The sequence below is a fragment of the Balaenoptera borealis genome, assembly GCF_965194805.1.
Source record: "Balaenoptera borealis genome assembly, chromosome: 21".
In the NCBI taxonomy this organism is placed as follows: domain Eukaryota; kingdom Metazoa; phylum Chordata; class Mammalia; order Artiodactyla; family Balaenopteridae; genus Balaenoptera; species Balaenoptera borealis.
The window spans coordinates 23,689,770-23,705,568 of NC_138880.1; the positions used below are offsets into that span (position 1 = coordinate 23,689,770).

Here is a 15,799-nt window from a genome sequence, read left to right on the forward strand (position 1 = left end):
CTGTGGGAGAGAGAGGGTTAATTCCTCCTGCGTGGTTCGTCGCGCGCTGCGCGCCACCAGGAGCGAAGGCAAAGACGTGACTGTCCCGGGAATTTACTTTCATCGCAATTCTGAACCTAAAACCACTTCCCTTTCCTCCTGAAATAAAATATATTAGATCAGTTCTCACTGAGCTTGATGGCAAACAGCGCTCTGTGGGTTAATTGGGGCGCCCTGATCGTGCTCAGGGCGACGTGAAGTCTCACTGTGCGAACCGCCTGCGGGTCCAGGGGCTGCCGCCTTTGAAAGTCATCTGTGGGCTTCCCTGGTGGCGCAGTGGTTGAGAGTCTGCCTGCCAATGCAGGGGACACGGGTTCGAGCCCTGGTCTGGGAAGATCTCACATGCCGCGGAGCAACTAGGCCCGTGTGCCACAACTACTGAGCCTGCGCTCTAGAGCCTGTGCTCTGCAACAAGAGAGGCCGCGACAGTGAGAGGCCCGCGCACCGCGATGAAGATTGGCCCCCACTTGCCACAACTAGAGAAAGCCCTCGCACAGAAACGAAGACCCAACACAGCCATAAATAAATAAATAATTTTTAAAAAAAAAGTCATCTGTGTTTTTCGCACACTCCCCAGGGATCCCACCCAACCCTTTCATGGCTACGTGCGGACTTTGTACATCAGCTGAAGAAAGAGCTCTGGCTTGTCACATGGTGGTAACTGCCTGCCAGGCAGTAGTTTTCTGTCCCTGTGCTCCACCTTCCACAGGCAGCGTATGTTTACATAATTTTATAACTGTTTTTATTGGCCCGTAAACTGGAAATTTGCTCAAGTTCTCTGTACTTCTCTGGCCTTAGGAGAAAGGAAAGGAGAACATGCATCAAGTTTACGTACAAAGCAAGTGCTACCGGTAAGACAGGAAAATTAACAATGTGACCACAAGAATGTGTAAATGTCTGGTACTCACAGATACAGGGTTTAGGAATAAATGAACCAATGAGAAATCCTGCCCCATGGATGATGTAACCCCCCTGGGGGGCTGGAACACTGGGGTTCTGATGGCAGAACCCTCTCTGCTGGGAGAACAGGTTACATTCTGGTCCCAGAGGAGTTGGTCCATGATGTTCACATTATATTTGTTCAGACGAAGCTTGAAATCTGATAAACCCTGTGACCCTCCCTAGAAAAGCACCTCCGAGCGTGCCCAATAGTGCCACACTGGGGACGGGGGTCCCGGGGCACCCCCCCCACCCCCGCATTCCAGTGGTTGTCAGCTTCCTGTGTCCTGCAGAAGACTGGCCTGAAGATGCAGGTTCTGCCTCAGACGTGGGGAAGGAGATTTAGGGGACAGGCAGTTGGGGTCACTACTGCCTTCCCAGGCAGGCCCCTGAGCCTTTATTCCTTTTGTAGAGCATTAAATGCTCAGTTGTATGTGAGGGTGGATTAGGAGGAGTGAGATAGTCTCCTTCCACCTTGATTTCCTTTAGCTAATCTCCACTCCAACACTCTTTTATCAAATAGTAGGAAATGATAACCAATGTAAGTCTCAAATAATGCAAGCAACATAAATAAGGAAATCATTAAGGATGACAAGTCTTTGGACTGAGTTATATTCTATCATGAAGGAAAATAACCAAATTGAACATGTATGAGAAGTTAGAAATGTTCTCAAAGATTATGTCTATGGGGCAAGGTATAATTGGGATCTTGTCTCATCTTTAAGCTGAGAATATAATCCTAATCCCCAATCCTTCCCCCCAAAGGCTTAGAGCACGTTGTTCTACACAGGTGGAGCCTCTAAGAGGACTAGTCAGTGGAAGATGAGGAGAGTAAAACATTCCAGGAAGAGCGAACAGCACACGCACACCCAGAAGTGGGTACCGCGCTACTGCGGGGACGGCTAGAGTAAGCTGCCTGTGTGTGAGGGACAACTGGCTAGATTATTATCTATTATCAGTATACCTCAAAGGGAACCATGTGTCATGTATAAATACTCACACAAACATACACTCAATGGAATCCTCTTTTCTGGAAGGTCCTGTGGACCTAATAATATCTGCCTTTCAGACTAAACCTTTTGCATCTTGCTTTTCCTGTTTGCAGCTGGTGGGATGATATTTTGAAACTTCAGTCTGCTGTGTAATCTACCTAAAGTTATTAAATAGTGAGCACTTTCACATAAAGTCTTTGAGGAAATGAAAAGCAATTTAAACCATTACTTTCTGACTTACAGTCCTCTTGATCAAAAGACAAATGGCCCCTTGAGATGCCCCTTCCACCTCTTCAGGCCCCATCCTCGCCCACGCCACCTACTGGCAGCTCAGAGCACATGCTTCTCTTGGCACCAGGGCAGGAATCACTAACCCATTTCCATCACCAGCAACCCAACAGGGGCACGAGTGACCCCTCCCCGCATCCCCAAAAGTGCAGGGGGCACCCCAGTCTCTGCAGCACAACTGGAAAGGCAGCTGAAGGGCTGGAAGCGCCGAACAACCCGAGACCCTCCCTCCCCCAACAGCAGAGGCTGGAAGGAAAGGGAAGCATCAGCTGCAAGATCCCAGAGCTACACACGTGGGGCTTCACAAGCTTGGATTTTGAATAATACATATTCGTTTCACAAACAAGACCTTTAGTTCATCTGAACGATTTAATCAGGTACAATGCTTGAGTGGGTTTAATATTTCCTAGATGTTCTGAATCAGCAACGAGATGGTAATATTTCAGTTTTAAATTCTCTCCTGTAATAGCATTTAAACATTAATGATTCTCTATCCCAGTTCTGCCATAATTAAACTCAGAAAGTTTTTCAAAGGTGCAATTATTTTATTTCCTGAGGGAAATATATACATATACATATATATATATATACACACACACATTTATATATTTATAAAAAATACATATATATTTAGAGAGAGATGAATATATGAGAGAAAAATAGTTAGAAACACTTGCGAGGGAACTCTAGCTAAAATGTACCTACTTTAACTATGATTCACACCCTGATCCAACTGAATATAACATAACCTTTACTAAGAATCTGGCAACATCCGTTATTAAGTCTCAGGACTTCTAGCTACTACTGCATTGGCAAAAAGTGTTTCACAAGGCAAAGGTCCATGCCCCCCAAGAACTATACGGGCTTTGGGGGCCATGGTGTGAGCAACTTAACTATACCCTGAATACAGAGGCCCCAGCTAAGGAAAAAATAAATAGTGGTTTGCTACTGGAGACAGCATACCTTTGTCCGGTCTTATGCCCTAAAGATAGAGTGAAAGAAACCAGTTATGCATTTAGAGAAAATAAGGAGACTATCTTTAGAACCTTGCAGTAGGCAAGGATTTCTCCACAAGCACAAAAGGCATTCGCCACAAAAGGAAAAAAAATGGATAAATTGGACTAAATTAAATTGAGAATTTATGCTCATTAAGAGACCGAAAAGGCAACCCACAGAAAGAAGATAGCCACAGCACATATGCTCTGACAAGAGACGCACATCCAAAACACACACGAAACTCCTGCAAAGCGATACGGAAAAGACAGGCAACACGACAGAAGAGCAGACACAACTTTAACTTCACAAAAGAAACCGTCCAGTGTGGAGTGAACAGAAGCCCGCATGCCGCTGGTGAGAGTGTACAAACCGCTACGGCCACTCAGAAAAACTGAAAAACCCAAATGCCTAGGGATTCCCCAGCAGCTATCCACCAAAAGCCAAGCGCTGGCAGCTCATTAACAGCCTCCAGCTGGAAACTCTCCGAACGCCCATCAACAAGAGCAGGAACAGACTGCAGGGGGTTCAGGCCAGGAGAAGCCCGTTCAACACTGAAAACGGGAACAAAAATGAAACCAAAGAACGGTCTGCAACTGAAACAGCCCTATGGGAGGACCTCAGGCCCACGATCCCGAGTGAAGGGGGTCCACTCATGTGAAGTTCAAAACCAGCTGTAACTGCGTGGTCGTGAGTCGGGACCACGGTTACCTGTGGTGACGCTGGCGGGACTGGTGACACTGTCTCTGGGACTAGGTGCTAGTTACGAGGGTGTGTCCAGTTTGTGAAAATGGAGAAAGCCGTACACGTGGTATCTGCATTTTCTGTCTGTAGAGTATACATATATATACACACATATACATATATATATAGCACCAAAAAAAAAAACCCAGAACCCAAAACCAAAGATATTTTGAGGATCTGTCCTGACCTGTGAGAACAGGAAGCAAACAGGCAAACTCTTAGAATGATGACAGTTCAACCCCCAATAACCCCAAATAACTAATTTTCCTCCCATATCCAGAAAGTTTGCTTACCTGTAAAAACTTATTTAATTGATTCTTTGACTTTTCCATAAACTTTTGATCTACAGATTTGAAAGGCAGCTTGCTAAGAGAAGGCAACTGGACTTTTTTTAAAGAAGGGAAACACTGTGAGGGAAAAAAAATTAAATGTTAGTATATTGAAATTACATTTAAATCTTTAAAAAAATTTTAGATTTTTAATAAGAACAAACCGAGTATCCTCTTCCTATACTAGGTTCCTCTGAGACTGAAGGCCTTGAAAACCTACCTGTTCTAACCAGGCTCAAGGAATCCGGAGGAACAGGACATGTGACGATAAAAGCTAACGCCCGTCCCTGGACTTACAAACGCCTGGAAGCTGGAAACTGTGGAGCTGGGCTGGGAAGGTGGGTCTGCACCACAGGCACGGAGCACAGTGTGTGGGGTACGGACACGTGGCTCCCAGCAAGAACTTTTCTCTTAGAATGTGTTTTGTTTACAACGTCTCTGTAAAAAGTTATCAAGGTTGACAAAAGAAGACCATGGAAAGAAAGAATAACTCAGGTTGTAGCTTTATTACTGCCTTCAAGGGCAAACTGCAGAATGTAAATATAGTAATAATAATAAAATATGTTAACAGATAATAAACTTCCGTTTGTGGATTAAATCCTACGTTCTGCCAGGCACTGTGCTAGAGGCTTGGTGCGTGTACAGCTCTGAGTCACCCCTATTTTACATGTGAGACGACTGAGGGTCAGGAGTGAAACCCACATCCATCTGACCGTAAAGTCTGATCTCAGTGCCAATGCCCGCAGGACTCTGCAGTCTGCCCCTCAGACGCCAGGAGGACAGTGGGTTCCAAATGCTCCAGACGCTGCCTCTTCACTAAGGCACTGGGGCCACTGGAATATGCTGACTAGATCGCTGGTGCTGAAAAGTAAGTGAGCACAGAGTCTGCCTGCAACGGCCTTCCCTCCTGCTGTTTTCAGGGTCACAGCAGCCCCGCCAGGGACCTATCACAGCTGTCAACAGGAAGAGTTCTTTCAAAAAATGAAAACTCCCAAAAAAAGAAAGTAAGTAAGAAAAAAAAACTCATACAATAGGAAATACCAAAGGTGAGAGAAGAACCCCAGGAATCAGGCCACAGAGGAAGAAAGATAATGAGACAAAAGGACAGACGTGAAATTATATAAGGCTTGTTTCCTCTAATGTTTCAGAGCAATTGTTTTTGATAGAAATTACTGATTAAAAGTGTTTTTAAAAAACCACCCTAGAAGAAAAGGTGAAAGGAAACAGACATATTTCCTTTGCAGAAGAAGGGTCTGAGAGGTGACCGCAGGGTTTTACCAGCATCAGTTCATTCTGAGCAAGAGAAAAATGGACTTAAATGAAGGTAGAAACAACTGAAGAACCCTTTAATTGCTGGGGTAAAGGGAAATTAGCTCCAGCAGATGGAGAGTTAGAGAAGATGCAACTCCTGAGAAAAATGGGAAAATCATGAATGGAAACTAAGACAACCTGGATTCTAGTCCTGGTTTGGCCATTATGTATACATCCTACGATGAGTCAGTTAAACTCTCTGGGATCACGTTCCCTCATCTATCAAATAAAAGAACTGACCTAGATTAGTAGCTTTCAAACATTTTAAACTAAAATCCACAGTAGGAAATACACACCACATTGCAACCCACAATGCACATGCAGATACATGCATCCATATATTACATAATACACACACCTAGGCGTAACAATACACACACCCAAACATATACACATCCATACATGCAATACACATATCCATACATGCAATATACACATCCATATATGCAATATACACACCCATACTTATACACACCCAGACATATACACATCCATATATGCAATATACACACCCATACTTATACACACCCAGACATATACACATCCATATATGCAATATACACACCCATACTTATACACACCCAGACATATACACATCCATATATGCAATATACACACCCATACTTATACACACCCAGACATATACACATCCATATATGCAATATACACACCCATACTTATACACACCCAGACATATACACATCCATACATGCAATACACATATCCATACATGCAATATACACATCCATATATGCAATATACACACCCATACTTATACACACCCAGACATATACACATCCATATATGCAATATACACATCCATACTTATACACACCCAGACATATACACATCCATACATGCAATACACATATCCATACATGCAATATACACATCCATATATGCAATATACACACCCATACTTATACACACCCAGACATATACACATCCATATATGCAATATACACATCCATACTTATACACACCCAGACATATACACATCCATATATGCAATATACACACCCATACTTATACACACCCAGACATATACACATCCATATATGCAATATACACACCCATACTTATACACACCCAGACATATACACATCCATACATGCAATACACATATCCATACATGCAATATACACATCCATATATGCAATATACACACCCATACTTATACACACCCAGACATATACACATCCATATATGCAATATACACATCCATACTTATACACACCCAGACATATACACATCCATATATGCAATATACACACCCATACTTATACACACCCAGACATATACACATCCATATATGCAATATACACACCCATACTTATACACACCCAGACATATACACATCCATACATGCAATACACATATCCATACATGCAATATACACATCCATATATGCAATATACACACCCATACTTATACACACCCAGACATATACACATCCATATATGCAATATACACACCCATACTTATACACACCCAGACATATACACATCCATATATGCAATATACACACCCATACTTATACACACCCAGACATATACACATCCATATATGCAATATACACACCCATACTTATACACACCCAGACATATACACATCCATATATGCAATATACACACCCATACTTATACACACCCAGACATATACACATCCATATATGCAATATACACACCCATACTTATACACACCCAGACATATACACATCCATATATGCAATATACACACCCATACTTATACACACCCAGACATATACACATCCATATATGCAATATACACACCCATACTTATACACACCCAGACATATACACATCCATATATGCAATATACACACCCATACTTATACACACCCAGACATATACACATCCATATATGCAATATACACACCCATACTTATACACACCCAGACATATACACATCCATATATGCAAAATACACACCCATACTTATAATATACACCCCCATACTTATAATATACACACCCATAAAACTGAAGCAAAAGTACCATGAAACAACGCTCATTACTACAACTACTGTAACTACTACTAATAAAAACAAATAATGTTTACTATGTGCAGCACATTCTTCTAAATGCTCTGTACATGCTTATTCCCCTCATTCTTACAACAGCTCTGTGAGATAGGGAAGGAAGGCACTATTAATATCTGTATTCTACTGATAAGGAAAAAGAGGTATAAAGAGATAGAGCGACAGGCCCAGGTCACAGAGCTGGCAAATAGTAAAGCGAGGATCCACACTGGATCCAAACTCGAGCAGCCAGGCTGCAGAGTCTGTGCTCTCACCCACCGCACTCTACTGATTCAATTCCTTTATGTGATGAAATGCAATATATTCTATCCTCTTTCTATTGCTGCAACCCAGAATTGACCTCACTAACCCCAGTGGGTCACAACTGGCAGCTTTGAAACCACTGGCCATCGATGCTCCCCAGCTCTCCTCCAGCTCTGGGGTTCTGGGGGGTTCAACGGAGGTCAGACGATTATCTATCCTGAAGGATTTAGACTAGACTAGATGGTTGATCTTCAAGTAAATTTCTAAACGTCAAGCTGAAAATGCCACTTTGCCAGTATCAACAGCAAAGGAGAAAGATGAATCAGTTTCTTTGTGTGTAAAAATTAAAATGAGCTCTTAAATCTCTTCTTCAGTTATTCTAAATCTGTGTTCACAAGAATTCATACCTCACTAAGTTTCCGGTGTAAATTCTGAAACTCACTGAGCCTTCTGGGGACCGTCCAGTTCTTAGTTTCAACTCCTCCAACTTCTTGTAAGCTTACCATGACAAAGTAACAGGGCATTTGTTCACCATTCTCTTCTGTAACCTTGGAAAAACAGACAAACACAACAGCAACGAAAAGCATGGTGAGCGACACGGTAGGCAAGACATTTAAGTGGCCCCCAGGACCTCCCTCTCCCTGGTATGTATGCCCCACATGGTCCCAGGACTTGAAAATGATGGGTTCTAGTCTGGCAGTTAGGGTATGTTACATGGACAGCCAACCTTCAACTAGGGCCTAATCCTAACCATATGGGCCCTTTCAAAGCAGAGGGATTTCTCTGGCGAGTAGCAGAAGAGGAATCAGAGGAAGCACGAGAAAGACCTGACACGTTGTGCCACTGTGAAGACGGAGAGGGCCACGCGGAAAGGGTCTGGGAGTGTTGCCAGGAACTGAGGGCAACATCGTGCTGACAGCAAAAGAACAGAGTCCTCAGTCCCACAACCACCAGGAACTGAGTCCTGCTAACGACCTGAATGGACCTGGAAGTGGATTTTCCCCAGATTCTCCAGACAAGAACTCAGTCTGGCCAGCAACCTGATTTCAGCCTTACGATGCAGAGAACACAGTCAGACAGCGCTGGACTTTCAACCTACAGAATTGTGAGCTAATAAACGGGTGATGTTTTGAGCCATGAAATGCGTGGTAATTTGCTGTGCAGCAAAAGAAAACTAACATAGCAGACTTAACATCCTAACTGGGTTTCCTTGAAAAAGCAAATTAACAGGAAGCGAACAGGTGTGAGAGACCAAAATCTCTCTCAGAGAAGGATGAGGGTTTCCCCAGTTTAATACATGATTCCACAAACTGTGATTTCCATTTTCGAGAAATTTCACATTGGGAGACCTAATTTCCCCTACCTCCCAACTTAGGATAATTCTTAAACACTTACACACACACCCTATCATAATTCAGAATAGCCACCATTGCTCTTAATGTAAATGGATAAGAGAAGAAACAAAAAGAAAATACATTGAATCTAAGCTTGAATTAGTGTCATGAACCGAATTAGAGACAAAGAATCAACAGAAAGGCAAGGGAAGGAGATGCCGGACTTGCTGAGCGCCAGCTGAGCCCCACCAGGTAGGACCACCGTCCCTCTGTGAGGACGGGAGGTGGAGGCCAGCACACAGCTCACAGCGGCTCAGCCCGTCTCAGAGCTCCAGGGAGGCTGGCACGAGGTAAACACATCCTCCACACGTCCCCACACGGGGCTGCTTCGTGAACTCTCGGCAGTCAGGTGACTCCTCTGGGTCCATTTCCTTTATCTTTTCAGGGACCAAGGTCGCAGCCAGCTCCTGAGTGATAACTGATCACCAGGGCAAAGGGCCTTGTGAGGGTTTTTCCTCCTCTCCTCCCTCCCTCAGTATTTGCCTTTGGAAGATAGTTATAATAAACTGTGAAATGTCAGAGGCAGCTCTAGGCAAAGGTGAGAAGGTGACAGAACGTGTGCTCTCTGCCCTCCAAGGGCCTCCTCTGTTACCTTTTGACATCACATTCCCTGAGCCCCCCTTCCTAGATGTCCACCCCAGAGATAACTCCATCTGCAGTGACCAAGCGTTTCCACATGGTATTCCAGGCTCTGTGCAACCTTCCCTACCCACTGCCCTCACCTCCCCTCAAGAAAGGTATCTGGCCCTGCAGCTCACCTTAAAGGAAGGCTCAACAAGCACCAAAGACACACTAAGGGCGCTTGGTAAGCTCTCACGTAACACGTGTGCTTTCAGGCTGGCTCCTGGAGAACATGCGTGGTTTTGCTGCCTAAACTAGAAGGGAATTTAAGATTGTGAATTCTAAGCCTTTCCCCCGGTAAGAGTGTCAGGCCACTGAGTTGACGGGAAAAGCAGGGATGGACACATAAGTTGGGCAGATGGGCCCTTGCAAATCTCAGGAGCTGAGTATTTGACCAGCCATTTGAGGCAATGATGGGGCCAAACAGTCACAATGACTTATTCAGGATCTTGTCATTTGTGTGCTATACGGTGGACCGGACTTTCTTTTTTTCTTTTAATTAATTTTATTGGAGTAGAGTTGATTTACAATGTTGTGTTAGTTTCAGGTGTACAGCAAAGTGATTCAGTTATACATATACATCTATTCATTCTTTTTCAGATTCTTTTCCCATATAGATTATTACAGAATATTGAGTAGAGTTCCCTGTGCTATACAGTAGGTCCTTGTTGGTTATCTATCTTACATATAGTAGTGTGTGTGTGTGTTCATCCCAAACTCCTATTTTATCCCTGCCCCACTGCCATGTTTCCCCTTCGGTAACCATAAGTTTCTTTTAGAAATCTGTGAGTCTGTTTCTTTTGTAAATAAGTTAATTTATATCATTTTTAAAAATTAGATTCTACATATGAGTGACATCATATGATATTTGTCTTTCTCTGTCTGACTTACTTCACTTAGTAACATCATCTCTAGGTACGCTGGACCTGACCTTCGTCTCCAGGTTTCGACAGTCGGGCAGGTGGGAAGGAAGGAGTTGTCAACACTAACAATGTAAATGCGTAGAAATATCTTTCCTTTAAATGAAATTATTTTTACAGACAAAAGAAAAGGGATACAGTGTATTCTGAAAACTATTATCCCATATCCCTCAGAGAATAGCAAAATATTTTCTACTTCAAGGGAAAAAATATTCATTATTAAAGATCTGAGAGCAACTGACATTTGAGCCACTGAAGTCAGCAGGATGGATCAATCAGAAACACATTAAAAATTTTTCATCTCCAAATTTCAAGCAGTGCTTTCCATTTTATTTCAACCCTCAGTGGAAAAGTAAATTGGTAATTCAAGGACATTAATTGTTCCTATCTGAAAGTTGCTTATGATTCCAATGAACAAGGACAACTTTCTGTCTGAAGTGGAGGGAGATCAGATCTACACCAGGCAACCCAGTAACAGCTCCCAGTCATGAACCAGAGTGAAAATACGGGGTGAGGAAGGCAAGACCAATGCAGTCTAGAAGAATGAATATAAGTTTTCTATTCCCAACCTTAATTATTTAGAACAAAATCTTGTCTGATAAAGTCAAACTTAAAACTTTGGAAATAAATACCTAATAAACTGGGAAGAAAAGCAGACAAACCTACCTCTCCACTGGTGATGGAGGCTTTCCACATACCGAGGTTCTCACACCACCAATCTGTTCTTGCCATGTGCAGCTGAAGTTCTGTGCGTTCTTTCTCTATTAGAATTATTTCCTCCTTCAACTTAGAAACAATCTGCCACAGGAAAAACATCCTGGGAGTTATGAAACCATCTAAAATGCTATGCAATTCAGCAAAGTAGCAGGATACAAAATCAACACACAAAAATCAGCTGTGTTTCTATACACCAGCAACGAATAATTCAAAAAGGAAATTAAGAAAACAATTCCATTCACAATAGCATAAAAAATAATAAAATACTTAGGAATGAACTTAAGCAAGGAGGTGAAAGACTTCTATGATGAAAACTACAGAACACTGATGAAAGAAGTTAAAAGAGATATAAATAAATGGAAAGACATCCCATGTTCATGGATTGGAAGACTAAATATTGCTAAGACTCAATGCTACCCAAAGCAATCCACAGTTTCAACACAATCTCCATCAAAATTCCAATGATGCTTTTGCACAAATAGAAAAATCCATCCTAAAATTCATGTGGAATCTCAAGGGAAACTGAATAGCCAAAACAATCTTGAAGAAGAACCACGAAGTTGAAGGACTTACACTTCCTGATTTCAAAATTTACTGCAAAGCTACACTAATCAAAACAGTATGCTATTGGCATAAAGACAGACATATACAAATGGAATAGAATAGACAGCCAAGAAATAAACCCTTGCATATATGATCAAATGATTTTCAACGAGGGTGCCAAGACCATAAGTGGGAAAGGACAGTCTTTTCCACAAATGGTGTTGAGAAAACTGGATCATCACCACATGCAAAACAATGGAGTTGGGCCCTTACATAATACCATATACAAAGGTTAACTCAAAATAGATCAAAGACCTACTAGTAAGGCTAAAACTATAAAATTCTTAGAAGAAAACATGGAGGAGTTTCATGACATGGGATTGGCAATGATTTCTTGGCTATGACACCAAAGGCACAGACAACAAGAGAAAATACAGGCAAACTGGACTTCATAAATTTTTAAAACTTTTGTGCAAAGAACACTATCAACACAGGAAAAAGGCAACTCACAGAATGGGAGAAAATATTTGCAAATCACTTATTTGATAGGGGGCTAATATCCAGAATATATAGAGAACTCCTAAAACTCAACAACAAAAAACAACCTGATTCAAAAATGGGCAACGTACTTGAATAGACATTTCTCCAGAGAAAACAGATAAATAGCCAAAAAGCACATAAAAAGATGCTCAACATTACTAATCATTAGGGAAATGCAAATCAAAACCACAATGAGATACCACCTCACACCCATTAGAACAAATGCTATCAAAAAACAGAAAGTAACAAGTGCCGGTAAGGATACCGAGAAACTGGAACCCTTATGTGCTGCTGGTGAGAAGGTAAAATGGTGCAGTCACTATGGAAAACAATACAGAGATTCCTAAAAAATTAAAAACAGAACTACCATATGACCCAGCAATACCCCAAAGAAGTGAAAGCAGGGTCTTGAGATATTTGTACATCCATGTTCAAGGCAGCATTTCTTACCATAGCCAAAATGTGGAAGCAAACCAAGTGTCCATCAATGGATAAATGAATAAACAAAATGTTGTATATACATGCAATTGAATATTAGCCTTAAAAAGGAATGAAATTCTGACACATGCTACCATATGGATGAATCTTGAGTACATTATGCTAAGGGAAACAAACCAGTCACAAAAGGACAAACACTGAATGATTCTACTCACAGGAGGTACTCAGAGTAGTTAAATTCATAAGAGGCAAAGGGAGAACGGTGGTTGCCAGGGACTGGGGGTAAGGGGATGGGGAATTACTGTTTACTGGGTATAGAGTTTCAGTTTTGCAAGATGAAAAGGAATTCTGGAGATGGATGGTGGTGCTGGTTATACAACAATGTGAATATACTTAATGCCAGTGAATTGTACACATGGTAAATTTTAGGTAAATTTTATGTTATGTATACTTGGCTACAATTTAAAAAAATAAATAATTAAAAAAAAATTCTATGCTCACCGTCTCCTTGGATCTCTTTTAATGAGAAAACCTGTAAGGTTATGCAACTCTGTAGTTTGAGGACAGCAGCTTTGCCTCAACTTTGCCTCATGGCTGCATGTTCAACTCTCCTAAACATGCGGCCGCAAGGACCCCCCTCAGAAAGCCTGCAGGAAGCACACCCTGCGTTTTATCACCAGTGAGGGCTGTAATGTTCAGTTCCACAGTCAGCACATTTGCTCCCCAAGGGCAGGTGTTAGACTCTGTTTCACTGATTCTTCATGGTGACCAGCATAGCCTCCTGCACTCACTCATCACTCAGGCTTCTGAATGCACATTCAGAAAGTGCCAGAGGAGATCACTTTGGGAAAGCAAAGAGTGCCAGCCATTCCTACGTTAGGGAAACCTCCTTTTTCGACCAAAGAGGCATGAACACAAAGCAAAAAGCCACACCACCCCCTTGGGTGTGAGGAATGCCAGAGAGTGAGATGCTGTTTACATTTTTTAAACTTTCAAATTCTTTTGGTTTCTAGCGAAACAATCTATTTCTTGCATAATTCTGGGAGGTGCTCTAAGTTGTACTCGCAGTGTTCAAAAGAAAAAAAATTTTTAAGACTGTCCTTGCAGAGTTAACTCACTTCCAGAAACAACTGTGGCACAAGGGGAAGCTCGGCCCCTTCCCCAAAGGCACTGTAGGCAAGTCGAACAAAAGACACAGAGTTACAGCTGAGGATGGGGAAGAACCCCAAATCATAATAGATAAAAGACAAATGCTTTGCTAATTCTATACTAGAAGCAAAAACAGAAACAAAAAACAAAAAAAAAAACAAAAAGAGCCAATGGAACTTAGAGTTGAAATTCTTTTTAAAGAAACACTTCTCAACATAAACTGAAAACTACTATTTATCAAATTAGAAAAATGGAAACTTTTAAAGACAACCTTGAAAGCAGAAGAGTTACCTTCTTGTCAGGTTTTGGTGCATTTTGAATAGAATTTAGAGCTTGCCTCTTATAGTCAAGTTTCTCATTTAGTTCTCGCAGTTTGTTTACAGCAAAACTGGTTTGTTCATTAATCCGACTGGTGCCTTCATCCACAGATGCCTCACCAGCCTCACCTCCTGGGTCCTGGGGGAAAACATCACATGAACCACCATATCTTACAGTGGTGGAATAGTCCCTAAGTATTACCTGTAGTATAGGTTCTAGATCATTACAATACACTGCTCCAGAGCACTGGATTCCACTAAGCATCCATGGTAGAAAGCCTAGAAGTAGACTGTTACTTCTCAGCTAAGTGAAAAAGCAAAGGATCAATAGTTACAATCAAAGTAACTGGTATTTGGAATTGCAGTGAAAAAAAGAAACATTTAATAGCCTAGCGAAAGGCCACACCACTATTTCCCAAATGGTATACCCAAGGGAACCTGCACAGAACAAGGAAGGCAACTGAGTTATCTTCCCAACTCAACCCAAATGTTCTGTGCCTAAACTTTGGCAAAAAACACTGAGACCTGGCTTTCTTTTGGTCTCCTAAGAATATTATGAAAAATTCATGCGTGTCCCTTTAAAATAGAATTTCCGGGCTTCCCTGGCGGCGCGGTGGTTGAGAATCCGCCTGCCAATGCAAGGGACACGGATTCGAGCCCTGGTCCGGGAAGATCCCACATGCCACGGAGCAACTAAGCCCGTGCGCTAATGAGCCTGTGCTCTAGAGCCCGCGAGCCACAACTACTGAGACCATGCGCTGCATCTACTGATGCCCCCGTGCTCTAGGGCCTGTGCTCCGCAACAAGAGAAGCCACCGCACCGCAACGAAGAGTAGCCCCCACTCGCCGCAACTAGAGAAAGCCCACGCACAGCAACGAAGACACAACACAGCCAAAAATAATAAATAAATAAATAAAAATAAATTTAAAGAAAAAAGATGTGCATGTCTTAATCTTCAGAACCGATGAATACATTAAAATAGAATTTCCAAATTCCCACTAGTGAAAGTATTTTCAGTATACACTTTGCTCAGTCCTTATTTTTACTAATCAACAGGTAGATTATTTTACAAGTAAAATGGTTAGCATTGAAAGTGACTTAAGATTCATAAAGGACTACATAATTTGGAAAAACCTGAACAGATTACCAACAAATAGCATATCAGTCATTAGACTCATGAGCAGCAACAGCATGAAGAGAACTGCTGAGAACTGTCTTCT

At 42.0% G+C, this 15,799-nt stretch overlaps 1 protein-coding gene across 6 annotated transcripts in view; it reads right to left on the reverse strand.

Annotated features, from left to right (window-relative positions):
* Nucleotides 1–15,799, reverse strand: part of SNX25 (sorting nexin 25) — a 117,169-nt gene that overhangs the window by 10,528 nt on the left and 90,842 nt on the right. For 2 of the 6 annotated variants that reach the window (XM_082375193.1, XM_082375190.1), the window contains 4 exons: nt 14,553–14,717; nt 11,541–11,672; nt 8,347–8,487; nt 4,289–4,402 (listed from right to left, as the gene is read on the reverse strand). In XM_082375193.1, the coding sequence (XP_082231319.1) occupies nt 4,289–4,402; nt 8,347–8,487; nt 11,541–11,672; nt 14,553–14,717 (552 nt within the window). Of the gene's footprint in view, nt 1–8; nt 4,183–4,288; nt 4,403–8,346; nt 8,488–10,091; nt 10,209–11,540; nt 11,673–14,552; nt 14,718–15,799 lie in introns of those variants that run through there. The other 4 variants (XM_082375195.1, XM_082375194.1, XM_082375191.1 and 1 more) reach the window with 4 other exon arrangements.